Below are 27,803 nucleotides of genomic sequence, written 5' to 3'. Positions count from 1 at the left end.
TTTTAAATCTTAGTACTGTATTGGCTAATCCTTTGATAACGGAGGGTAAAATATCTGTACCAAAGCAAACACACAGTGGAACCAAACTCAGTTACTGCAAACCCCATATTATAAGTAACCTTCGTTCTCTGTGTTAGAATGTAATTTTACCAATGGTCGTTATTCCTTGCTTATTCAATAATTTTAAAATAATCAGTAACACAGCAAAGTGGGAATTTAGCGCTAAAGAAAATTAGATAATTTCAATTAAGCGAGTTTGAATTAAGAGTAGATAATAGATGCTGTAAAATCTACTCCATGCCTGTGTACGCAGGACATGTTACCTGTGTCAGGTGGATTCTGGGCAGAATAGGGGTGAGCCTGGACACTGTCCTATGCCACAGGAAAGTCTATGTACCACAACCACCCTGACATAATCAAGGCCCCAAAATTGGCCATTTTCCAGATCAGAAACTTGACCCCAGGGCAAACGAGAAAAGAGAAGAGATCATGCCATTATACAATTCCTATTAAAGTCATTAGACACACAAGGCGTACTGTACCGAATTCAACTTAGCATGTATAGTGGCCAGTCTCGGGAGCTCCGAGAACCAGTGGAGGTTAGAGAAACCCTGCACAGTAAAAACTGCTCTCTGCTGCTGTCGCACTTCATCTTGGTAAATTTACTTTGATAGTACGATCAACTTGACAGGATAGACAATAGCACTAGCATCTGCCTTTAATTAATAGAAGCTCAACATCTCCCAAGTTAAATGGTCCTAGTTCCCTAATTCATAAATTATTTCACGTCATGAAACATCTGGTAACAAATGTTACTAATGATCTCTCCAAACCCGTTAACAGCTCCTACTGAATATTCAGTATGGAACATTTTAATTCCGAACAAAGTGAAGTGTTGGTAAATGGAACATTTTTCAATATTGGGTACCCAGTGTAAGCATCAAGCACTCCAAATACACAAGCCACAGGCAGAGTAAATCTCTCTCAACTTTTGCCAACAACCACCTTAACTCAAACCTTACAAACACCTTTACCTCAGTATAAAGTTTCTCATTTCCCATAAGGTATCTTCATAGCTTGTGAGGCTGACAAACTGTGATATGGTATAACACCCATATGGTACAACACTGGGTCAAGACTGAACCACATTATCCCGCTCTATATCCTACTGTGTATTTCTGTTCTCAGCAATCAAATAAACACTGTGCAATTCAGGTGCTTGCTGAAGCCCAAAATTCCATTTAAAAATAGTTGAAATCCATAGTGTTCGGGGAGGTTAAAGTTAAAAGAACTCTCCAGGTTATAACAAACAATCTGGTCAGCCTCACAAGTAGACATAAATTTCCACCGCACAGAACCCATTCCCTTAAGGTATGAGCCACAAATTCCACTGCAATCAGCTACAATTATTCGCTAAATGTGGAGTTAATAGTCCATTATCCATTGCAGAGATCACACTGAACTTTCTCTAACCGTAGCTTGTATGGAAAGGAAATATATCAAAACCACAACAGCACCTCAATTTGTATGAAAGAAGGCCTGTTCTGTGAAAAACATAGCAAAGAGTATTTTAAAACTAATCTAATCTCAGGATTTAGAGAGCATTTCTAAACCCCTTGAACTGCACGGCTTACGAAATCATGTGAACTCTATGATTAGATTACACCCTTGTAATTTACTTTTTGATGCCCATTATTGCATGTTAGTCTTCAACTATGTAGATTCTACAGTTATTTAAACAAAGATTTGATTTTTGTCATCTTAACCATTAACCTTTCAAATTGAATAATCTGGTGGGAAAAAAACAAATCTAATTCTGTAGCAAGATTTGAGTATATTCCTGTATTTGAGTATATTACTGACAAAAATTAAACTGGTCCTTTTGGCACTCTAAAATTATTTATATTTAGATAGCAGATTCTCCAGGGGGTTGCTGGTTGTGAGGTGGAAGGTATGCTTTATGATAAATTATGAAATTGCAACATATAGTAAGTTGGTAGGAAGAATGAGAGGCAATATAAATGGTATAATTTTAAAGGGGGTGCAGGAACAGAGACCTGGGGTGTGGGGGGGGGCGGTAGCTGCACATACACAATTCTCTGAAGGCTGTTAAAAAAGCTTATGGGATCCTGGGCTTTATTAATAGAGGCATAGAATACAAAAGCAAGGAAGTTATGATAAACCATTATAAAACACTGGTTAGGCCTCAGCTGAAATAGTGTGTTCAATTCTGGGCACCACACTTTAGGAAGGATAGAAGTTTACAACATGGAAACAGGCCCTTCGGCCCAACATGTCCATGTCGCCCAGTTTATACCACTAAGCTAGTCCCAATTGCCTGCACTTGGCCCATATCCCTCTATACCCATCTTACCCATGTAACTGTCAAGGCATTAGAGAGGGTGCAGAAGACATTTACTCGAATGATGCCAGGGATGAGGGACTTCAGTTTTGTGGAGAAGCTGGGGTTGTTCTCCTTATAACAGAGAAGGTTAAGGGGAGATTTGATAGGGGTGTTCAAAATCATGAACAGTTTTGACAGAAGGATCAGTAACCAGAGGACACAGATTTAAGATGATCGGCAGAAGAACTAGAGGCAACATGAGGAAACATTTTTTTTTAATAAATGCAGTGGGTTGTAATGATCTGGAATGCGCTGCCTGAAAGGACAGCTGAAGCAGATTCAACAGTAACTTTCAAAAGGGAACTGGATAAATACTTGAAGGGGAAAAATTTACAGGGCTATGGAGAAAGAGCAGAGGAATGGGACTAATTGGATAGCTCTTTCAAAGAGCCGGCACAGGCATGATGGGCCGAAAGGTACACCTATCATAGTAGGCTGTACCTACTATAATAAGTGAGGTACTTACAGGAAGTGCACACTTTATGTAATTATGTAATATCACATAATCAAAATATTCATTCAGTTAGGAATTCAGGTGACCAAAAGGTCACTTGTCAATAAAGCATGATGTGCACATACAGAACAAATCAAGACCTGTAACACAGTAGTTCCTGTCCCATCAAACTGAAGCTGGCCAAAAACTACTTGAGTGAGTTAATAATTACAAATAGGGGAAGGTTAAAGTGTAATCAATTTCAGCATTAATGAAGTTCTAACTCATGAAGGACTTTGGCTCATTTTTAAAAGAGATGACTTGTAAGCCGTTGTGTGGTTGCTCACTTAAAAGCAACACAACCAGAATTACTGAACTGCTACTGACCATTAATACCTAAAAGTTGTTTCCATTATAGGTCTGAGTGCACTACAGCTGTAAATATGCACTCATTGATTCCAAGTTGACATATTGATCAATTGCAAGTGTAAACAATGTAGATTAATCTTAGGTCAGAAATAAAAACTCTAGCTCAAAGCTAGCTATACAGAGATATGGTTTTAATTGATCAGTGTGAACTTTCGGATTCCAATTCCTCATCATTTGTTGCTCCAAGAAGCTGGCAATTTAATAACACCCTACAACTTGGTTCAGACCAAGTGGGAGCGTTGCAGGTTACACCCAATTCACATTAACTTGATAGCATTAAGTCTGGATCAAGTGAATCCGAACTCATATAAACAGAGTCAATTGTTTCTCATCAGTATGTTGCTGAAAGAAGTTTCAAACCCCAATGCAATTATGGTAAAGTCAATCTACAATTCAGAAATGATAAATCTTCACATAGAAGATGTCAACTTTTTCTTCAAGGAGGAACCAGTTTTCTTGGCTGTATTACCTTTAATGGGCACTTTGACTCTGACCCATAAACCCTAACCTTACAGCAGATGCCAGGAGCCAAGTTCATTCTCTTTTTAAACACACATCAAATTTATTAGGGGACTGGGTAGCACTGGGTTAGATACCAGCCTTCTGACCATTCCGATCAAGCTTTACACACCCAAACATTACAACCTGCCTTTTCTCTTTTAAAATACTAACTGTCCCGCTGTGTATTTCCAGCATTTTCTATTGTATTCTAGGATAAAATGTTTCCTTTGTTGGCTGTAGAGGTCCAATGAAAAATTAGTTTGGGCAATCTCAATCAAGCTCCCACAAGGGAAGGGCCCACAGCACTAAACTACCCTTAATTCAACACAAATTGACATTAAATTGGCAATCTTAATCAGAGGGTACACACTGCCTGCTGTGGGAACCTGGGGTATATTGTTGGAGCAGAGAAGGAGCTTTACTCTGCATCTAACTACAGTCTTCAAGGAAGGCTTGATGCTGACATTGGGTGTCTGGAATGGAAATATTCAACTTCCCAGAACCAACATTATGAGCGTACAAAGTCACAAAAAAATTCCCAGCTTTTATCAGGAGTAAACATCCTATAAATTGCTAACATTTTACAACTGTGATCAATTTTACAAGATTAATAGATCCAAATTAAGGAAGGATATCACTAGGGTAATAATCTTCCTCATCCCAACTTTCTGGTGGAAGAAGCCAGCTATCTAATCTAAGAAAGAAAAAGAAAGAATTTGCATTTATATAATGGCTTTCATGACCTCAGTATGTCCCAAAGCACTTCACAGCCAAATATGCACTTCTGAAGATGGCCCACCACCTTCTCAGGGCAAGTGGGGATGGGCAATAAATCCAGCCTTGCCCATGTCAACATCATCCCAAAATTAAATAAAAACTTGCAGTAATTCCTCCCCCCATTTTACAGGATACATCTCTCTGCAATATTTAGCAGACTGGTTCTTACAGCGCAGATCATTTAAACATGAATGCTGTTTTAAGCATCACTGCAAAACAATTCTATTTTAAATCTGTGCAGAAAGGAGTAAGTGAAAATATATAAGTGAGGGGGATGCAATTGGTGACTTGTGGATCTAACAAAACAAAAAAGCACAGCTATGACAGGAGATACTGGGAGTTGTCCCCTTGTTCCAAGTTCCTGATTTCCAGCCATGATGCTGTACGAGTCAGCATACTAGGCCATCTCCTACCAAAGAGCACTGGCAAAGGCCTAAAGGCTGGTTCCTCGTCAACTTGGCCACTGACAGTGCATGACCTGGGGAGAAAAACATTTGCAGTGCTGTCCTTTTAGCAACAACATTAAAGTGCTTTTACATTGTAAGAGTGCCTTTGGCAGCAGGATCATAATACTTCCACCGTCACTGGCACTCGCCAATGTAAAGCAGGAGATGTCCACAGGCCTACACTCTTATGCGTCTTAAAAGTAGAGGTCTCTTCAAATCTAGGTGTGCAGATTCAAGCTAGTGTTGCCTTCTCACCAATTCATAAGTTTCCGTGCTCTATTTGGTGTAGCTACAACAACTTGCATTTATATAGCGCCTTTAACTTAGTAGAACGTCCCAATGCACTTCACAGGAGCGATTATCAAACAAAATTTGACAACGAGCCGCATAAGATATTAGGACAGGTGACCAAAAGCTTGGTCAAAGAGGTAGACTTTACACAGCGTGTTAAAGGAAGAGGGAGAGAGGTAGAGAGGCGGGGAGGTTTAGGGAGGGAATTCCAGAGCTTAGGGCCTAGGCAAGGCTGCCAATGGTGGAGTGATAAAAATTGGGGATGTGCAAGAGGCAAGAAATGGAGGTAAATGGGGAGAGCAGCACACAGCGGGCACAGGTCTCTGTCACTCTCCCGGGACTCCCAATAGAAGTATCACAAGTATTCAGCCAAACTACAAAAAAAACTCAACCAATATGCATTAACCTGATCATTTGCAAGTCAAGATTCTGCAAAAGCTCACCACAAAGAACATCACTATCCTGAAACTTTTTTTTCAAAAATTGTTAAAGCTGTAAATTTTGTCCAAAAAACTGCAAATACTGAAAATGTGAAACAAAAACGGAAAATGCAGGAAACAAACGGGCATAGAAATTTACAGCACAGGAGTCAGTCATTTGCCCATCGTGTCTGTGCCAGCCGACAAAGAGCTATCCAGCATAATCCCAATAATCTTCAAAAATGAAAATGATCCTAATTCAACAGAAATTGCACAAATGTACTAAGATAGTTCTGCTTGCACTCAGAGTAGGGTGACATAACTACAACTCAGTATTTTTTTTAAATAAAAGGAGTACAGTTCCATGGAAAGTCATGCAAGATTAAGAACTAACTTGAATATGCCACTGAAGCCCCAATAACTTTACAATACAATTCCAATCTGTGCCCTGGACATAGTGTAAAAACAAATTTGGCACATGTCTACCCAGAGTTATGTGAACACAAGTATAAACCCCTTCAGCACTGCCAGGGAAATATCAAAACATCAAGCTACTATGAAAGAGTAACCAGCAGAAACTAATTCTTAGAAGGAATGCATAACCTCCCAGTGTACCCACTGCACTGCAGGTTTGCCTCCACTTCGTTGGTCTACAACAATTAATGTAATGACCACAAAATTTTATACATTTTAGTTTCAGCATTGGATCTAATTTACACCCCTATTTAAGTGAGATAGTAAATTGGAGTTTTCCCAATCTCTCAGGGATATCTCAAGTGTCTCACTCCCCTTATGGGGAAGGTCCCCCTAAACTAGTGCCTGTCTTTTAATAGGGAAAACATTATTCTTCTTTGGGGTAGGGGAAAGAGAGAGAAAATGGAGAAACTGATATCCTTAAACAAGATTTTTAAAAAACTCAAACAGCGAAATTAAGGCAAATAATATACATGGAAGAAGGAATGTTCCAGCCACTTTGCTGAGAGATATATATATATATACACACACACACAACACATTTATTTTATATAGAGCGTTACAAAGATACATAGATAGATACACACACACACACACACACGTATGGTTCCGGCTCTTTGAAAGAGCTATTCAATTAGTCCCACTTCCCCCCTTTCTCCATAGCCCTCTTTCAATAGTGTCTTTCAAAATGCAAACCAACTGGTTGCATCAAAGAGGTAAAGTTATGTTTGAATTTCAAAATAAACAGGTAAACAAACGAAATAAAAGAGCACACAAAGCAATTCTACAGAGTGTGTTAAGCAGTACATTATCACAGGAAATTCAACCTATTTGTCTAATTTAGAATTCTTGTTTTGAAAGAAAGTAGACTGGTTACTCAAAGGCACAAGGAGATGCACCGAGGCAGATATTTATGATGGTGGGGGTTGGAAGAAAAGTCTACACTGAATGCAGGGTGGGGGGTATGTGGAGAAGAGAATCAGTCCTCTCAAGCGCTACTTCTTCCCAATTGCTTTAGAAAACTCACTTCTGACTCCACAGATTTGTTCTACTCCTACAGTTAGGAACCTATATATGACGACTACAAAAGGATGAGGTTTGGAAACCAGTCACTATTCCTATTTTGCAGAGGACGTTTATATGTGTAAGGTACTTTAGTGGGCCTTCCATTCTCTTGCATCCACTGTCAGCAACAACGTTATGGCCAAATAACCGCTCGTGGAGTATTAACTAACTGCTTTTATTTCCAGATCCTCTAGAACATTTTGTCAAAGAACACCATTCAGCATCTGTGGAAAGAATGGACAAGCTAATGCTTAGAGTATAACCCTTTATCAGAACACAAGTCAACTTGTCTGTTCTCTCCACCGATGCTGTTAACCTGCGTGTTTTCTACATTTTCTGTTTTTGTTGCAACTTTAATAATGTTAATTAATTTTGACTAAAATGCATCTTTCATCTACAATTCATTGAGCACTCTGCAAACTGCATGAACAAAAAAAACTGAAGCAAAAGAAACAAATTAGTCACAGTGAACATTTTGTTCAAATTTCTATGGTTGGCACTGGTTAATGGGGCTAAACCAATAAGACAATCTTTAGAAAGAAAAAGACTATCTTAGATACATTTTGTTTCTCAAATTGTACTACATACAAACAAAATATTGTAATGTCAGCAAGTTACAAAATTTCAGATTGCACGTTGATATAAATTAAATCAAGTGAAAACAAAAGGGTGGACTCTGTGCTAATCTACACTGGATTGTTTTGGTAGGTATATGCCAGAGTAAATAACCTAACACTATAACAAGTTGAAAAGTAATAGCATTCTTCCAAACAGACATGTCCTCAATTACAGTGTAAAATCAAATAACCAGAGATGAATGTTAATGGGCTAAATACTAGATTTCTCAATTGTTTTTCATAGTCTATAATAAATATCAGTACTATCCCTCCTTTAAAGTGATTTTGTGCAGTCTTTTAACTAAGTTTCTCCTTTGGCATTTGAAGCAGCATATGTTACTGGTTTGATGCCTCTTCAGCATTTGAAGCACCATGTACTACTGGTTCATACAGACCAGAATGTCCCAGCTCAACTGCCCAGAATTGTCCGTCTCAGATGTCACTTCAAATGCTTCAGTACGTCTGGGCAAAGGAATACAAGAAATAATAAACTCCAACCCTGGCAAGGGTTCCGGCTCCTGATCAGTTATCCAGTAATCACTGCTAAAAGTCCATTTGTGTGAACACTGTGCAAGGCCAGGATCAGGCTTGGTTATGAATGCCTACCAGCATTCACTGTCCAGGCTCAAACATCAATAGCCAACTCAGCCACTAAAGGGCCACCAATACAGCCCAAAGGAGGGCAGTGATGCGGTAGAGTTCAGGGGCATCTGCTGGACATGCTATTGCTTCATGTCACAGAGGCAAGGCTCTAAGGGGGCCAGGCTGCACTGGAGATTAGGGAATCAGCAGGTAATGTTCAATTCAAAATAGTCAAGTTTGTCAACCAATTTCTGGAACATCAAAATTCAACCTATCTTTATGATGTCCTTCTTGTGCCACCTCTGAATCTGCTCACAGCTGTGCCAATCAGGGAAGGTGGAGGTACCAGAGTACCTCCAGCAAGATACCAATCTCCAACCATAGTTATCTGCATACCAACATAGAACACAATCTTACTGGTCAAACAGGAACCTCCACCTGCAGCATAATGCATGAGGGCCAAAAACACTGAACATACTACACTGTAAGGCAAACACCACAGAGGCTACAGAAACAAAGGTACACATTCACATACACCCTAGAAACCACCACTCCAATATCTAGCTCTTCTAGGTACATGAAGAGGTCATACAAATCAAGTGCTGGCAAACTATTTTACAGTAAGTGGATATCAGTCAATCCTGTTCCCACACAATGGTCACACACTTACACTTCTAGTAGTGATGGAGGAGGGGAGATATCACATGAGGGAAAAACTAGGCAGTGTTTCTGCACTGTGTAACAGAGGACGAAACTATTTTTAGTTCTCCTACTTCCACCTCGGTTAAGCCACACCGATAACTCAGTCCAGGTTGGAGTTACTATGACTCAACTAGTCACTGGATAAACATGCTGAGCCATCGGGGAGTTACAATTAGGAAATTATTCAACATCCACCCTCAATAGCTCCAGCAGAGATTTTGTAACCACCCAAGTGGTACACATTTTACTCTTCATTTTGCATACAAGGCAGGGAAACATGAATACAGAGAGCACTTAAGGTACATTATTCCAACGGGCTGTTCAGCGTGTTGTGGCCACGTTTAGGTTAGAACAAATAATGGGCATGTGAAAATGAATGAAGTGAGCTCAATGTGTGTGCTACACACCTAAAAATGTATTCAAGTCGTGCCAATAACATACAACTGACCCAATTATCTTATTTTCTCCACACCCAAAAGAGATAAGAGTTCACCCACAAAAAGAGGTGAAAGTAAAACACATAGCTGAAACTTAGGCATACACATTCCTTTTTGGGCCCTACCTCTGAACTTTTTCCCATGTGTTACAACAGGCTGAGTTTTCTAACGTCAACTTCAGATAGCACGAGTAGAGTATTCAGGATTTCCAATACTGTAACTTGGTCTGTAACTGGAACCCCAGGTTTGGATAATAACTTTGCTTTAGGTCACCCAAAGCCAAACTATAAATCTTTTTAAAACTTTTCAACTATTTACTGTTTCTCTCACACCAATTTTTCCTCTCCTGAAGGCATTGACTCTTGCTGGGGTATGGTGTGCGGTGGCAGGGGGTTTCTCCCTGATACCTCATGAACGTGAGGCGAGTCAACAGTCTATTCAATATGGGAACCATCGCAGCCAAGTCAAACTCTCTGCCCCCAATGTCTACACACGCACTTACAGTTGCAGTCATTGGATAACGATCAGCTGAACCATAGCTGATCTCATCCAAAAATCAGCCAACTCAGCACAGACTACTGAAGTCGAACTGAGCCTTTCCTAGTCCATGTGACCCAGCTGTTACCAGATAAACAGACTGCATATTATTTGATATAATAACTCATTGAATTATGTATCCAAAAGGTACACAAGCATACTTGACTTCGCTGGCATCTTGATGTGTGTAGGTTGAAAAGAAAACCAAAGAAAATGGGATTTTTAAAATCTGGATTAAAATTACACCAAAGCCAAATCTTCAGAATGGAGGAGATCACGAGATTTCCAAGCTAATTAATATTCTTCAAGGTCACAGTGATACCATAACTGTAGTTTAAAAAAAACAAAAGAAAAAGAATTAAGTGGCTAAATTGGGATTGCTATGAACCTGACTGGAACCCAATTCAACAAAGGTCAGTTTAAAGTGGGACTACAGTAGTACCAGATCAGGTACCCTTCTTATTGTAAAACTCTTCTATATAAGGAGGAATGGATGGAAAGGAGAAAAGAAAGAAAGGAGGAAAAAGCATTGATATTAGCACCTCATTGCATACTCAGAACATTACAGAGCATTCATAATCAATGAATTACTTTTTAAGTGCAGTCTAGTTACATAGCCAAACACAACAGCAAATCTACAAATAGCAAGGCCCCAAACAGCAAACAAATGAATAACCGAGATAATTTTTTGGTGGTGGTTGAGCAAGGAATGTATTGCAGGATGCAACAACTTACATTTATATAGAGCCTTTAACATGGTAAAACACCCCAAGGCACTTCTCAGAGCGTTATCAGACAAAATTTGACACCGAGCCACATAAGGAGATATAAGGATAGGTGGTTAAAAGCTTGGTCAAAGAGGTAAGTTTTAAGGAGCATCTTAAAGGAGAGAGAGGTAGAAAATTCCAGAGCATAGAGCCCAAACAGCTGAAGGAACAACCAACAATGGTGGAGCAATGAAATTCAGGGATGCACAGGAGGCCAGAATCGGAGGAATGCAGAGTTCTCAGAAGCGTTGTAGGGCTGAAGGAGATTACAGAGATAGGGAGGGGCAAGGCCATGGAGGGATTTGAATACAAGGACGAGAATTTTAAAATCGAGGCGTTGCTGGACCGGGAGCCAATGTAGGTCAGCAAGCACAGGGGTGATGGGTGAACCGGGAAAACACCCTGCTCCTCGAATAATGCCGTAAGATCTTTGATGTCCACTTAATTCAGTGATGTGTATACTATAGAGTACCAGAGATGAATGATACCAAAAGAGGTTTAATCTTTCCTCAAGAATTTTGGCTGTATCACTCTTATTCCATATCTAAGAAAACAGTATTCTGCAGGTGCATATTAAAGCAAAACAGAAGTGATATAGTCAGTAGAGATATTGATGCTCAGATAGTGCCTGCCATTGATACAATGTTCACAGCTGGGCTACTGGAATAGTGACAGAACAGACAACAGTTAAGCTTCACCTCACAATAAATAGCTGCCTCCACATGTGAAGTGTGCGATCCTTAACAACAGGTACACTGAGCACTGAGGGAATGCTGGGGCATAAAATCCTCAGAAAAACATTAAATTATATCCTTTTCAGACTAAGATGATACGATAGTGTCACAACCCAGCGTAAATTTAAACTGCATCTCAAGTTCAATTTTCAAATTTTAAAAATCCAACATCTGCAACACAACTAAGAATTACACAGTACTGCACTTCAAAGTGTGTTACATATTGGTTCAGAAATGGCTTTACATTTACATTTTTATTCGTTCATGGGATGTGGGCGTCACTGGCGAGGCCAGCATTTATTGCCCATCCCTAATTTCGCTTGAGAAGGTGGTAGTGAGCCGCCTTCTTGAACCGCTGCAGTCCATGTGGTAAAGGTTCTCCCACAGTGCTGTTAGGAAGGGAGATCCAGGATTTTGACCCAGCAACGATGAAGGAACGGCGATATATTTCCAAGTCGGGATGGTGTGTGACTTGGGAACACCACCACCTGCACATTCCCCTCCATGTGCCTGCTGCTCTTGTCCTTCTAGGTGGTAGAGGTCGCGGGTTTGGGAGGTGCTGTCGAAGAAGCCTTGGTGAGTTGCTGCAATGCATCATGTGGATGGTACACACTGTAGCCATCGTGCGCCGGTGGTAAATGGGGTGCTAATCAAGCGGGCTGCTTTGTCCTGGATGGTGTCGAGCTTCTTGAGTGTTGTTGGAGCTGCACTCATCCAGGCAAGTGGAGAGTATTCCATCACACTCCTGACTTGTGCCTTGTAGATGGTGTAAAGGCTTTGGGGAGTCAGGAGGTGAGTCACTCGCCGCAGAATACCCAGCCTCTGACCTGCTCTTGTAGCCACAGTATTCACGTGGCAGGTCCAGTTAAGTTTCTGGTCAATGGTGACCCCCAGGATGCTGATGGTGGGGGATTCAGTGATGGTAATGCCGTTGAATGTCAAGGGGAGGTGGTTAGACTCTCTCTTGTTGGAGACAGTCATTGCCTGGCACTTGTCTAGCGCAAATGTTACTTGCCACTTATCAGCCCAAGCATGGATGCTTCATTATCTGAGGGGTTGCGAATCGAACTGAACACTGTGCAATCATCAGCAAACATCCCCATTTCTGACCTTATGATGGAGGGAAGGTCATTGATGAAGCAGCTGAAGATGGTTGGATCCTAGGACACTGCTCTGAGGAACTCCTGCAGCAATGTCCTGGGGCTGAGATGATTGGCCTCCAACAACCACTGCCATCATCCTTTGTGCTAGGTATGACTCCAGCCACTGGACAGTTTTCCCCCTGATTCCCATTTACTTCAATTTTACTAGGGCTCCTTGGTGTCACTCGGTCAAATGCTGCCTTGATGTCAAGGGCAGTCACTCTAACCTCACCTCTGGAATTCAGGCTCTTTTGTCCATGTTAGGACCAAGGCTGTAATGAGGTCTGGAGCAGAGCGGTCCTGGTGGAACCCAAACTGAGCATCGGTGAGCAGGTTATTGGTGAGTAAGTGCCGCTTGATAGCATTGTCAACAACACCTTCCATCATTTTGCTGATGATTGAGAGTAAACTGATGAGGTGGTAATTGGCCAGATTAGATTTGTCCTACTTTTTTGCCCAAGACATACCTGGGTAATTTTCCACATTATCGGGTAGATGCTCGTGTTGTAGCTGTACTGGAACAGCTTGGCTAGAGGCGCAGCTAATTCTGGAGCACAAGTCTTCAGCGCTACAGCCGGGATGTTTTCGGGGTCCATAGCCTTTGCTGTATCCACTGCACTCAGCCATTTCTTAATATCACCTGGAGTGAATCGAATTGGCTGAAGACTGGTTTCTGTGATGGTGGAGATATTGGGAGGAGGCCAAGATGGATCGTTCACTCAGCACTTCTGGCTGAAGATGGTTGCAAACGCTTCAGCCTTGTCTTTTGCACTCACGTGCTGGACTCTGCCATCATTGAGGATGGGGATGTTTATAGAGCCTCCTCCTCCCGTTACTTGTTTAATTGTCCACCACCATTCACGACTGGGTGTGGCTGGACTGCAGAACTATGATCTGATCCGTTGGTTGTGGAATCGTTTAGCTCTGTCTGTAGCATGTTGCTTCTGCTGTTTAGCATGCATGTAGTCCTAAGCTGTAGCTTCACCAGTTGGCACCTCATTTTTAGGTCCACCTGGTGCTGCTCCTGGCATGCTTTTCTACACTCCTCATTGAACCAGGGTTGATCCCCTGGCTTGTTGGTAATGGTAGAGTGAGGAATATGCCAGGCCATGAGGTTAGAGATTGTGCTGGAATACAATTCTGCTGCTGCTGATGGCCCACAGTGCCTCATGGATGCCCAGTTTTGAGCTGCTAGATCTATTCTGAATCTATCCCATTTAGCATGGTGATAGTGCCACACAACGTGTTGGATGGTATCCTCAGTGCGAAGACGGGACTTCATCTCCACGAGGACTGTGCGGTGGTCCCTCCTACGAATACTGTCATGGACAGATGGTAGATTGGTGAGGACGAGGTCAAGTAGGTTTTTCCCTCATGTTGGTTCGCTCACCACCTGCTGCAGTCTGTCTAACTGTCTCATTACGTCTTTACCAAATTTCTTCTAGTTGTCCGATTTTATGCGTCCAGTTTGCATACCAGATGTAAAGCCGTCAATGCATAGGCTACTCACGGGTCCACACCAAGGTTTGGGACAATTCAGATTTCACAACTAATTTTTATGAACCTAAATGAGACTGAATTTGAATGCAGACTAGACAATATTTAAAAAACAAACGAGGTTCACCTTGCACATTCCTGCAGAATTTATGCAGAAGTTAATTACACAACCTGACTTAAATCTTCTAGCAGAAATTGAATGAGTTAAGATATAGGAAATTCAATTTTGAAATCTGATTCTAATGAATAAAATGCTTAATTATGGTTGCTAACTGACACAAATTAGCTTGCAAATTCACAACAAATGGAAATTTGCTACACTTCCTATAACAGCGCATTAGCAATGCCCACGTCAATTTACAAACCTGTGTTACTTGTTCGGTAGAACTGCTGAGTTTTAAAAGCAAAGCCCCAAGCAAGCAGCAATTCCAGCTTACATTTCATGGTACTGTTTGCAACCTCACATTGGAGCCGGGTTCAATGTCAGCATTTTACAGTTCCATTATTCAACATACAATGTGAACAAAATGCCACCAAGCTTGTTACACAAGGAATTTGCCCTTTGAGTATTCCAATAATGGAAATTTAGATTACAATTAAATAACTGTCTTAGCACCCAGAGTTCAGCACATTTTTCTAGTTACACGGCAGAAACTGTTTAAAATCCTGGCACTATTTCGAGCACCTGCTACTGTTAAGCACTCTCTCGAATTCTTTAAAATTTAGGGTCTACATTCCATGACTCAAACGATAGGTCAGGTTACGGTAACTAGCAGCTGAGCCACTGCAACCAGCAAAGTCCCAATTTCAATTCTCAGTCTGTGTTGAATTCGCTCATTACAACCAGAGCGGTAGTGGGTGCTCTACAATTTTCCCTATTATAGGCTTCCTGATCCCAATTATTAGACAATGACCCTTTACTCAAAAGTGCATCGCTGGACATCAGGTGAGAACGGAATCAAGCTTAGCGACGATGCCCCTGCATAACTTGCCAACACTTAGGTACTAGAGGGCGGCCAGTGTCTACAAAACAATATCTCAGCAAGAAGTCAGCACCTTCAGGAGAGGTGAAAAAATTGGCAAAAAACAGGGGGGAGGAGGGGGGAGATCTGCATTCCAGCCTATTACTTGATCCTAGCTGTTTTTATAGAAGAGCTGTCCAATAGATATCGTTGACTAGCCACAGGTGTAGCAACAGTGCTATCGTTTTAGCCATATGCACTAATTTTAATCCATATAGTACAGATAAATGTACCTCACCTGTATATTTACTTAAACATCTACCACCATTCAGTGCAAAACTTCACCTGTATTACACACCATTTTAGCAGATAACCAATAAACAGTAACCAAGGAAGTGAAGTACATACAATTATCAAAAAACCCTCCTACACATCTGTATTTTTCATCTTACCATTTTACTAACGATGCACACCAAGATTAAAGTACACATGCATATACCGTGTGATGAGTAATGAGATCACATGCCCAAATGTCATATTTTATTTACTAATCAAAAAACGTAATTAGTCACTCCTGGATTTCCAATTAGCCACATGTGGCTGATAGCAAACGTATTGGACACCACTGGCCTAAATTATTTGCTCAAGTTTCTGAAGTGGGGCTGGAACCTACAACCTACTGACTCGGAGGCAATAGAGCTGCTACTGAGCCAGGGCTGGCAGTTCAATAATGCCACAGAAATTAACAAAACTCATTGTAATGAAAGAAAAAAAGTTTCTATCATTCAAGATGCACTACTGTAAAAGTTGCAGCTTTAGATCTTCACCTCAGTTCTGTTTTAATTTACCCCACTTTGCTCTCTGGATGGTCCATTGGTACGGTATATAGCGTAAAGCTGCTCGCAGCAGCAGATGAAAGGTCACGCCCACATTCTCATTATCTTGTGACAGACTTTTGCAAAATATAATCTTGCAGAGCTGATTGGAAACACCTTATCTAAACAGTAAAATTGAAGATTTAAGAATTCAAAGAAGTATGTTAAGGCACGCACTCTGGAATTCCCTCCTTAAACCCCTCTGCCTCTCCATATCCTCCCTTTAGGAGGCCCTCCTTAAAATCCCTCTCTTTGACCAAGTACTTGGTCACCCCACTAACCCTGTCGTCTTTGTTTTGGCATGCATTTTTGTTTGTGAAGTGCCTTGAGATGTTTTTATAAGTTAAAGGCACCATATAAATCCAAGTTGCTGCTGTTGTTTAAAAAGGCAATATATACTCAACAATTACAGGAAACCACCCCGAAAATGTCAACAATCTCACAGTTTTGTCACTGTGCTCAGTACAACTGTGTGCACAAAGAAATTTCTGGCTCAAGCAGTTTCACAGAATGTTGTCACTATTACACTTGCTGAATACACTGAGCCCCAAACCCAAACAGCATTCTGAAGCTGGAAGGGGACAAGTGCTGAAGTGCAACAGTTGTAACGCTGATTTCCACAATCTGTATTACTGACTTCTCAGAAATCCAGAGTGTTCAGGATATTGTGTTAATTGAAACTTTCACTGTCACCTCCGGACAGGAAGCTGAAAATCATGAAATGTGTTCTGCAGCCACTCAAGTCCCCCAAAAGCAAACTGCTTTGTTGCATCTGGCTCACTTCAGGTCAACAAGGGCACGGGAACAAAGCACAGCAACTTACTGGGCGACATTATTGTTTTGCAATGTCAACACTACTTTACTTCTGTAATGGTTAGTCATCTAGTTTATTATGGAGAAGAGAATGAGTCATTGTTGCATCTGTTGGCAAAAAAAGGCTGTTCAATACCTGTTTGCTTAAAAGCAAAAAGCTACCCTAAAGATAAGTGACAAAAAAATCACTATGAAGCAAGACTGAGCAGACACACACAAACTCAGCTCAGTAACACACCACACTGTACATTTACTCATTAAGCCATTGAAACAGCTAGTCTCATCCCCATTTTTACAACCATACTATTTGAGGCTGGGTCCAGTTCCACTAAAATTACAATCGAATCCCTACACAGACCAACTTTCAAAGCAGCACAATAGCATTCATCACTGTGCAATGTATCCTGGAACACACAAAAGATGCCATTGATGATCTGATTCCAAATCTGTTCATATATATTTAATTTATAATCCAGATGCAAAATCTAATTTTTAAAAACTCAGCAGGAATTTGAGACATGCAGTTGCTTTAGTACACCCCTTGCATCAGCAACATTTCAGTTCATATCTTGCCCAGACTTATTGAATGAAAGTCTCTTCTCTCTCATCAATACATGGATCTTACCTGAAATTAATTTGGGCATTCTTAAACCTAGTTTCTGCTGGGCATCAGTCCAAAGCTGCAAAAACAGAAAACTTACTCACAACTATTAAAACACTTAAGAGCAGGAACAAGTGCAGCCAGAAGATCCCTGCTGGGGCAGAGCCAAGGGAACTTTACTCTGCATCAATTGAGGTATCCCTGACTTGATTGGAACCTATCGAAGGAGCCTTACTCCACATATGGTAATGTTATACTTGATGTTGACTGCAAAATAAATCAGAAAGTAGAATTCTGAATGACCCCAAATAACAGTTACATTTGTTTCAAATCCTGTTGCACAATGATTTAGCACAATTCCACACCCTTCCTTCAGTTCAAGTGTTTCAAAATCCTTGTCTACAAATCTCTCCATTGCCTTGCTCACCCTGCTGCTGCAATCTTTCCCAAATCTATGTCCCAGTTTGCACCCTCCGCTCTTGCAACTCTGATCTGTTGTGCTCCCCCTCCCCCACCATGTTCGGCACTCTTGTTCCTAAAACTCAATCTACACCTCTTCCCATTGTCAAAAATCTCTTCAAGGCCTCTCTCTGACTATGCCTTTAGGTACATTTCACTACCTTAAAGATGCTATATAAGTGCAAGCTGTGTACTGACAAAGACAGAGCTGTGGATGTGTTAAGCTTCCTCAAAATCTTCAGTCTGCTTTGCTTACAGAAAGAATTTCCATACCCCCTCAAGGTATATTTAAATACAGAAATTCCAGCACAGGGGTCACCTTTCACCTCTGGAGACCGGAGTTCAAATCAAGCCTTAAACTAACTCCTTGATTAAACAAAGTTTGGCCACTTTCCTATGTAGACGATACGTTTGCAGTACAAAATACCATTAGTACATTACTAAAATATATGATTTAATATTTTGCATAAAAGGTCACTGGTTCAACATAATAAACGGAAAGTACAACAAAATAAATTCGGTCCTGTCGCTTAGTCCGTCAACTCTTTACAAACTAACCAAGATTGATAGGAATTCAAGGCCGGGGAACACGTACAGCAATAAACGCAGACAACTCCGAAAACTCGCTTAAGTTTTCGCATTCCTAGCCGTGTGTTGATGGAAATTCTTGTATCGGATCTGATTACTATTTTCATAGCGCATTAGATAGCCTTACACAGCAGAATTATTCATCTCGCCCTTTCTCCCTGAGCTGGGTTTCGAGTGCATACCATAAAGTTACATCATCGGATTGAAACGAGATCTAATCTCATTTTTAGGACAATGTTGCACAGTCCCAATGCGACCTTACAAACACGAAGCGAATCTACACCGTGGATCTGTTAAATAATGCTGACTTCTGAGAGAATTAAGGAAAAACCATGTAATTAAACACTAAACTGACAGAAGCTAAGTGAAAGTTTGCAACCTATTACATTGGTGACGCCTCGACCCAGCACTAGCTGAGTGCCGAGGACAGTAAACAGATGGATACAGCACAAGGAACTCAACCCACCCCCTCCCAAACCCCGGGCCACTCAACCCACCCCCTCCCAAACCCCGGGCCACTCAACCCACCCCCTCCCAAACCCCGGGCCACTCAACCACAACCCCCCCTCCCCACTCCCAAACCCCGGGCAACTCAAACCCCCCTTCCCCCCCCCCCAATCCCGGGCCACTCAATCAGCAACCCCCCCCCCCAACCACCAATCCCGGGCCACTCAACCAGCAACCCCCCCCCCACAATCCCGGGCCACTCAACCAGCAACCCCCCCACCCCTCACACCACCAATCCCGGGCCACTCAACCAGCAACCCCCCCACCCCTCACACCACCAATCCCGGGCCACTCAACCAGCAACCCCCCACCCCTCACACCACCAATCCCGGGCCACTCAACCAGCAACCCCCCCACCCCTCACACCACCAATCCCGGGCCACTCAACCAGCAACCCCCCCCCCAACCACCAATCCCGGGCCACTCAACCAGCAACCCCCCCCCCAATCCCGGGCCACTCAACCAGCAACCCCCCCCCCCCCAACACCAATCCCGGTCCACTCAACCAGCAAACCCCCCTCCCCCACCAATCCCCGGACCACTCAACCAGCAACCCCCCCACCAATCCCGGGCCACTCAACCAGCAACCCCCCCACCCCTCACACCACCAATCCCGGGCCACTCAACCATCGAAAGGTGCAGCCAGTCTGAACGCACTCCGTACGAGATTCACACAACCCCGATCTTGCCCGGTGTAAGCCCGACCCCCACGGGCGGAAGGCGCTGTTTTCTTTGACCAATAGCCCCGTTTGACCGGAGGCTCCGCCAGATCCCAGCGACAGGTAGCTGCTGGGCGGTGTCGCGCCCTATCGTACATCGCCTGCCCGTCCCGGGAGCCAAGGAGCTGCAACTCCAACGGGAAAAAAACCCGGCCGAGGCCTCCAAACATAGTCCGGCACCAAGAAAGGCCAATGTCTGTCGGAGCCCCCGAGCCTTACAGCCTCCCCCACCCCGTACCTTACCCGCTATTCCGGCTCGAAGCCCCGGTCCCCACAGCCTCCCCGGCCCCGACTCCGGCCCCCGCAGCCTCCCCTGGCCCCGGCCCCCGCAGCCTCCCCTGGCCCCGACCCCCGCAGCCTCCTCTGGCCCCTAGTCTGTACCTTGCCCGCTACTCCGGCCGGTCGGGCGGACATCTTGTTTTCCCGGTTTGACTGAAGGAAAAACACAAACACCGGTCGCGCCCCGGCCTCGCTCCGCGGCTCTTCACAGGCTGGAAGCGAACATCTCAGGGCGGGAGAGAGGGAGCCGCCCCGATCAAATCTCTGCTCTGCTTCCCTCGAGCTCTTCGCCTCAACTCCGACCGCCGGATTCACAGACGCAAAACAACAAGGCCGCGGGGCTTCGGGATCACAAACCAATGGGAGCGCGCACCCGCCAACTCGCTCACCGAGCAACCGGGATGATTGACAAGATCGAGCTGCGCCCGCCCACCACCACCTCGCAACCCTGAGCTGATTGACAGGATCATTCCACACCCCCATCACCGAGCAACCCTGAGCTGATTGACAGGAGCATCCCACACCCCCATCACCTAGCAACCCTGAGCTGATTGACAGGAGCATCCCACACCCCCATCACCTAGCAACCCTGAGCTGATTGACAGGATCATCCCACACCCCCATCACCGAGCAAACCTGAGCTGATTGACAGGATCATCCCACACCCCCATCACCGAGCAAACCTGAGCTGATTGAAAGGAGCATCCCACACCCCCATCACCTAGCAACCCTGAGCTGATTGACAGGAGCATCCCACACCCCCATCACCTAGCAACCCTGAGCTGATTGACAGGAGCATCCCACACCCCCATCACCTAGCAACCCTGAGCTGATTGACAGGAGCATCCCACACCCCCATCACCTAGCAACCCTGAGCTGATTGAAAGGATCATTCCACACCCCCATCACCTAGCAAACCTGAGCTGATTGACAGGAGCATCCCACACCCCCATCACCTAGCAACCCTGAGCTGATTGACAGGATCATTCACCCCCCCCCCATCACCTAGCAACCTTGAGCTGATTGACAGGATCATTCCACACCCCCATCTCCGAGCAAACCTGAGCTGATTGACAGGATCATTCTCCCCCCCCCCATCACCTAGCAACCTTGAGCTGATTGACAGGATCATTCACCCCACCCCCCCATCACCTAGCAACCCTGAGCTGATTGACAGGAGCATCCCACACCCCCATCACCTAGCAACCCTGAGCTGATTGACAGGATCATTCCCCCCCCCCCCCCCCGCCCCATCATAGAGCAAACCTGAGCTGATTGACAGGAGCAGCCCACACCCCCATCACCTAGCAACCCTGAGCTGATTGACAGGATCATCTCGTCCTCCATCACCTAGCAACCCTGAGCTGATTGACAGGATAAAACCACACCCCCTTCTATCACCGAGCAACCCTGAGCTGATTGCCAGGATCAGTCCACACCCCCCATCACCTAGCAACCCTGAGCTGATTGCCAGGATCAGTCCACACCCCCCATCACCTAGCAACCCTGAGCTGATTGACAGCATCCTCCCACACCCCCCTCGATCACCTCTGAACCGTTCGGACTGAGGCATTCTGCTACCAGTGACCGGGGAGAACCAGCACCTCTCAACACACACAGATACAAATCGTAGCTCTGCGTGTTGCCTAGCTTTTCGCAACGGAGCTAGAATCATTCCATTCATTTACCTAATAAGCTATGGTAATGATAGTTAGATTTCTGGGTGGATAAAATTCCATATATATATTGTACTCCCCCCTCCTCACGTTGCCATATTGCTCATTCAGCTCCAGGACTGGTTTCAGGAGCAGTTTGTTGCACGTGCTTTTCCCATCTGATGCTTTGAGTTAAAATGGGGGGGTGATGACAACTGTATTGTATGTATTGCTGCAAATTTTATGAATAAAGTATATTTTAAGAAAAAAAAATCAGAATCTGTACAACGTGGTTGCATTTGATGTGACCAATCTCAGTTATAGTGGGAAATGTGGCAGGAAATTCTTAAACCGCAAGTGTTTCAGATACAACTTCCCGTGGTTTGCCTGCCTTCTGCTCTCTCTCAGAGAGACCCATTTATCAGTCGCCCATTGGAACTAATGTTTTGTGTAAACATGGTGTAATCTCTGAAATAGCAGCATCGATTGCTCCTGTAAGAAAAGTTAAACCTTTAATGGGTGTTGGGTTAAGGAATTTGCCTACTGTAGAATGCAAAAGCAAAGGAGAAACAGGTAATATCACACACCATGCGATCTACCATCCAATTAAACACACAAGTCCTCCTCTCCCGAGGGCATTGATTCTTGCTAAGGGGCTGGGCACCCTCCAAGGAGCTCACCAAAGTGGCTATTCTACATGTGAGCCGAGACGATCAGTGTCTGGATTATTTGATCATGGGCGGGGGGAAATCACAGTCCAGCCCAATCCTGTCTTGCCTATCCACACACACACACACATCTGCAGTGGAGGTCACTGAATGGTGATGAGAAGCAAGAACCCTGGCTGATTACTCCTCTCTCTAGCCTAGGACACCACAGTTGCCCCAAACCGCAATCCTACCAGGTCGGACAGGGAAAGGTAGAGGCATTGGAGGCCAGAATTCCCATGTTCAGTAACCCAACAAGAGAGAGGAGAGGACAAGAGACGGGGCAAATACAGAGCATGCAATGGACGATTGCAGAAAAAGAATTGATTTCACTCATTCTAAAATCAGCTTGCATCCACGTAGCGCCCTTCAGGTGGAGCAATGTTTCAGAGAGCAGGATGCCAAGCAGATGGAAAAGATTCAGGGAGAGGGGGCAAGAGGCTTTTAAAGGAAAGGAGGGAGGAAACAAGGGAATGTGGTTTTGGGATAGCGTTCCAACAAACAGGGTGTAGTAACTGAAAGGTTGACATCCTTTGGTGGAGCAGCAGTTCAGAATTGGGTGTGGGGTACAGCTGGAGATAAATAGATGATTTCTTCATTGAAAAGTCTTCATGTTATGACAGGACAAACTGAAAGATACACTTTTTTTGCCCATTTTTTAAGGTTTTTCAGGTGTAAGATGAGACTCCTCAGTCCCTAATCAAGCAGAACTGATGTACCCCCTTTCACATGAGATGTATCACCCTTATGACTGGTGCAGGAAATCGCCACATGGAAAGTTAAGGGGAAACCACTCTTTGTAATTTTAAAATAATTATCTAATTAAAAACATTGCAGCATTGCTGCAGATACTCGGTATCCACACTGCACTGCGACCTATCTGCGCAGACACCAGCAATCTAATGTCAGTGCCCCAGGTCTGCCTCTCCCCATCCGTCTGCCTGAAGGAATCTGCCAGCTGGTTACTGTCCTGCAACAGCACTTTCAAGCAGTGAAGTGGCTCAGGAAATCTGCGAGAACAGCACTCAGATAGTTCCTACACTGCAGTAATATTCCTTCACTGAATGAGCCCCAGTCTGGAGTGGGTACGATAGCATAATGGTTATGTTAGTGAACGAGTAACTCCAGAGGTCTGGACTAATAATCTAGAGTTCATGAGTTCAAATCCCACCACAGCAGCTGGGGAATTTAAATTCAATTAATTAAATAAAAATCTGGAATTAAAATACTAGTATCAGTAATAGTGGCCATGAAACTACCGGATTGTCGTAAAAACCCATCTGGTTCACGAATGCCCTTTAGGGAAGGAAACCTGCCGTCCTTACTAGTCTGGCCTATATGTGACTCCAGACCGACTGCAATGTGGTTGATTCTTAATTGCCCTCTGAAATGGCCTAGCAAGCACATTCAGTTGTAAAATCTTGCTACAAAAAGAATAGAACCGGACAGACCACTAGGCACTGGAGACGACAAAGGCAAACCAAGCCCAGTTGACCCTGCAAAGTCCTCCTCACTAACATCTGGGGACTTGTGCCAAAATTGGGAGAGCTGTCCCACAGACTAGTCAAGCAACAGCCTGACATAGCCATACTCACAGAATCATACCTTTCAGCCAACATCCCAGACTCATCCATCACCATCCTTGGGTGTGTCCTGTCCCACCGGCAGAACAGACTCACCAGAGGTGGCAGTACAGTAAGACACAGTCAGGAGGAGTGGCCCTGGGAGTCCTCAACATTGACTCTGGACCCCATGAAATCTCATGGCATTAGGTCAAACATGGGCAAGGAAACCTCCTGCTGATTACCACCTACTGCTCTCCCTCAGCTGATGAATCAGTCCTCCTCCATGTTGTACACCACTTGGAGGAAGCACTGAGGGTAGCAAGGGCACAAAATGTACTCTGGGTGGGGGACTTCAATGTCCATCACCAAGAGGTGGCTCGGTAGCACCACAACTGATTGAGCTGGCCGTAGTCCTGAAGGACATAGCTGCCAAACTGAGCCTGCGGCAGATGGTGAGCGAACCAACACGAGGGAAAAATTTACTTGACCTCGTCCTCACCAATCTACCTGTCGCAAATGCATCTGTCCATGATAGTATTGGTAGGAGTGACCACCACACAGTCCTCGTGGAGATGAAGTCCCGTCTTCGCACTGAGGACACCATCCAACGTGTTGTGTGGCACTATCACCGTGCTAAATGGGATAGATTCAGAACAGACCTAGCAGCTCAAAACTGGGCATCTATGAGGCACTGTGGGCCATCAGCAGCAGCAGAACTGTATTCCAGCACAATCTGTAACCTCATGGCCCGGCATATTCCTCATTCTACCATTACCAACAAGCCAGGGGATCAACCCTGGTTCAATGAGGACTGTAGAAAAGCATGCCAGGAGCAGCACCAGGCGTACCGAAAAATGAGGTGCCAACCTGTTGAAGCTACGACTCAGGACTACATGCATGCTAAACAGCGGAAGCAACATGCTACAGACAGAGCTAAGCGATTCCACAACCAACAGATCAGATTCAAAGCTCTGCAGTCCTGCCACATCCAGTCGTGAATGGTGGTGGACAATTAAACAACTAACGGGAGGAGGAGGCTCTGCAAACATCGCCATCCTCAATGCATGGCGGAGTCCAGCACGTGAGTGCAAAAGACAAGGCTGAAGCAGTTGCAACCATCTTCAGCCAGAAGTGCCGAGTGGATGATCCAGATCAGCCTCCTTCCGATATCCCCACCATCACAGAAGCCAGTCTACAGCCAATTCAATTCACTCCACGTGATATCAAGAAGCGGCTGAGTGCACTGGATACAGCAAAGGCTATAGGCCCCGACAACATCCTGGCTGTAGTACTGAAGACTTGTGCTCCAGAACTAGCTGCGCCTCTAGCCAAGCTGTTCCAGTACAGCTACAACACTGGAATCTACCCGACAATGTGGAAAATTGCCCAGGTATGTCCTGTCCACAAAAAGCAGGACAAATCCAATCAAGCCAATTACCGCCCCATCAGTCTACTCTCAATCATCAGCAAAGTGATGGAAGGTGTCATCGACAGTGCTATCAAGTGGCACTTACTCACCAATAACCTGCTCACCGATGCTCAGATTGGGTTCCGCCAGGACCACTCGGCTCCAGACCTCATTACAGCCTTGGTCCAAACATGGACAAAAGAGCTGAATTCCAGAGGTGAGGTGAGAGTGACTGCCCTTGACATCAAGGCAGCATTTGACCAAGTGTGGCACCAAGGAGCCCTAGTAAAATTGAAGTCAATGGGAATCAGGGGGAAAACTCTCCAGTGGCTGGAGTCATACCTAGCACAAAGGAAGATGGTAGTGGTTGTTGGAGGCCAATCATCTCAGCCCCAGGGCATTGCTGCAGGAGCTCCTCAGGGAAGTGTCCTAGGCCCAACCATCTTCAGCTACTTCATGAATGACCTTCCCTCCATCATAAGGTCAGAAATGGGGATGTTCGCTGATGATTGCACAATGTTCAGTTCCATTCGCAACCCTTCAAATAATGAAGCAGTCGGAGCCTGCATGCAGCAAGACCTGGACAACATCCAGGCTTGGGCTCATAAGTGGCAAGTAACATTCGTGCCAGATAAGTGCCAGGCAATGACTGTCTCCAACAAGAGAGAGTCTAACCACCTCTCCTTGACATTCAACGGCATTACCATTGCCGAATCCCCCACCATCAACATCCTGGGGGTCACCATTGACCAGAAACTTAACTGGACCAGCCATATAAATACTGTGGCTACAAGAGTGGGTCAGAGGCTGGGTATTCTGTGGCAAGTGACTCACCCCCTGACTCCCCAAAGCCTTTCCACCATCTACAAGGCACAAGTCAGGAGTGTGATGGAATACTCTCCACTTGCCTGGATGAGTGCAGCTCCAACAACACTCAAGAAGCTCAACACCATCCAAGACAAAGTAGCCCGCTTTATTGGCACCCCACCCACCACCCTAAACATTCACTCCCTTCACCACCGGCGCACTGTGGCTGCAGTGTGTACCATCCACAGGATGCGCTGCAGCAACTCACCAAGGCTTCTTCGACAGCACCTCCCAAACCTCTACCACCAGGAAGGACAAGAACAGCAGGTACATGGGAACAACACCACCGGCCCATTCCCCTCCAAGTCACACACCATCCCGACTTGGAAATATATTGCCATTCCTTCATCGTCGCTGGGTCAAAATCCTGGAACTCCCTTCCTAACAGCACTGTGGGAGAACCTTCACCACACGGACTGCAGTGGTTCAAGAAGGCGGCTCACCACCACCTTCTCAAGGGCAATTAGGGATGGGCAATAAATGCTGGCCTCGCCAGCGACGCCCACATCCCATGAACAAATAAAAAAAAAATGCAGCTTCGTGATGTATATGTTATAGACTCACCATCCTCAGAAAAGGAGGAGTAAAAGGAGAAAATCAGAGAGGAATTGAGAAGAGAATTTTTTTTAAAAAATTTTGTATCCAAGGAACTAAAAAAGGAAGAGAAGAATTAAGCGTTGAGGAATGGCCTCTAGGCTGGCAGTGGACAATGAACTGGTTGTTGGAGTGTGTGTGATCCAGAACAGGCCCCATTTATTGCCCATCCATAGTTGCCCTGAGTAGCAATTGTTTTCACAACCAGGTGGCTTGTTAGGCCACATCAGGGGGTATTAAAAATCAACCAGATAGTGTGGGACTAGAGTCACGTGTAGGCCAGGCAGGATAGGATCATCCTGAAGAACATCAGTAAACCAGTTGGGTTTTTCACAACAATCTGGTAGTTTTCATGGTCATTTTTTGGTGCCAGCCCCAAATTAGCAGATTTATTAAATACAATTTTACAATTTGCCATGATGGGATTTAAACTCATGACCTCTGAATTGCTAGTCCCTATATCCCTGTAATCACTATATTAATGCACAGGAGGACCAGCTCCTATGGCTCAGTGGTCAGTTTGACTGTCCAGTGTGTTACTGAGCCATGCAGAGTAGGAAGGGCCCAATATGTGGTGAGTTAGCTGCTCTCAGTAGAAGCTGTAGTGGGAGTAGAGAGTGACCGTGGATCAGAGAGGGGAAGAAAGTGGTCAGTGTTCCCATTCCAATTGCTATCCAATGACCTCTGCAAGAAAGTGTATATGTGTGGAAGACATCGAAAATACAAAGCAAGGAAACAGGCCATTCGGCCCAACTGTGTCTATGTCGGTGTTTAGTTCCAGTTACATTTACGTGTCCTGTTCCCACATCCCTTCATCCTCCTTTCCCACATCCCCCTAGCCAATCTAATCTTGAATGTTGCTGTTGTTTGCAGCACAACCACTAACCCTCGAGGTGAATTCCACAGCCTCACAACTCTCCTTGTGAGGAAGTTTCTCCTGCTGTCTGTTC

The 27,803-nt window shown here is 44.4% G+C and overlaps 1 protein-coding gene across 5 annotated transcripts in view; it reads right to left on the bottom strand.

Moving 5' to 3' along the window:
* tjp1a (tight junction protein 1a) overlaps positions 1–20,446 on the bottom strand; it is a 124,999-nt gene extending 104,553 nt beyond the window's left edge. For 3 of the 5 annotated variants that reach the window (XM_067973410.1, XM_067973412.1, XM_067973413.1), the window contains exon 1: positions 20,160–20,445. In XM_067973410.1, coding sequence (XP_067829511.1) covers positions 20,160–20,192 — 33 coding nt within the window. In that variant the 5' untranslated portion in view covers positions 20,193–20,445. Of the gene's footprint in view, positions 1–20,159 lie in introns of all 5 variants that reach the window. The other 2 variants (XM_067973409.1, XM_067973411.1) reach the window with 1 other exon arrangement.
* Between the last annotated feature and the right edge of the window lie 7,357 nt (positions 20,447–27,803).

Source organism: Heptranchias perlo, chromosome 38 (assembly GCF_035084215.1).
Source record: "Heptranchias perlo isolate sHepPer1 chromosome 38, sHepPer1.hap1, whole genome shotgun sequence".
Taxonomy (NCBI): domain Eukaryota; kingdom Metazoa; phylum Chordata; class Chondrichthyes; order Hexanchiformes; family Hexanchidae; genus Heptranchias; species Heptranchias perlo.
This window is presented reverse-complemented; position numbering and strand designations above follow the sequence as displayed.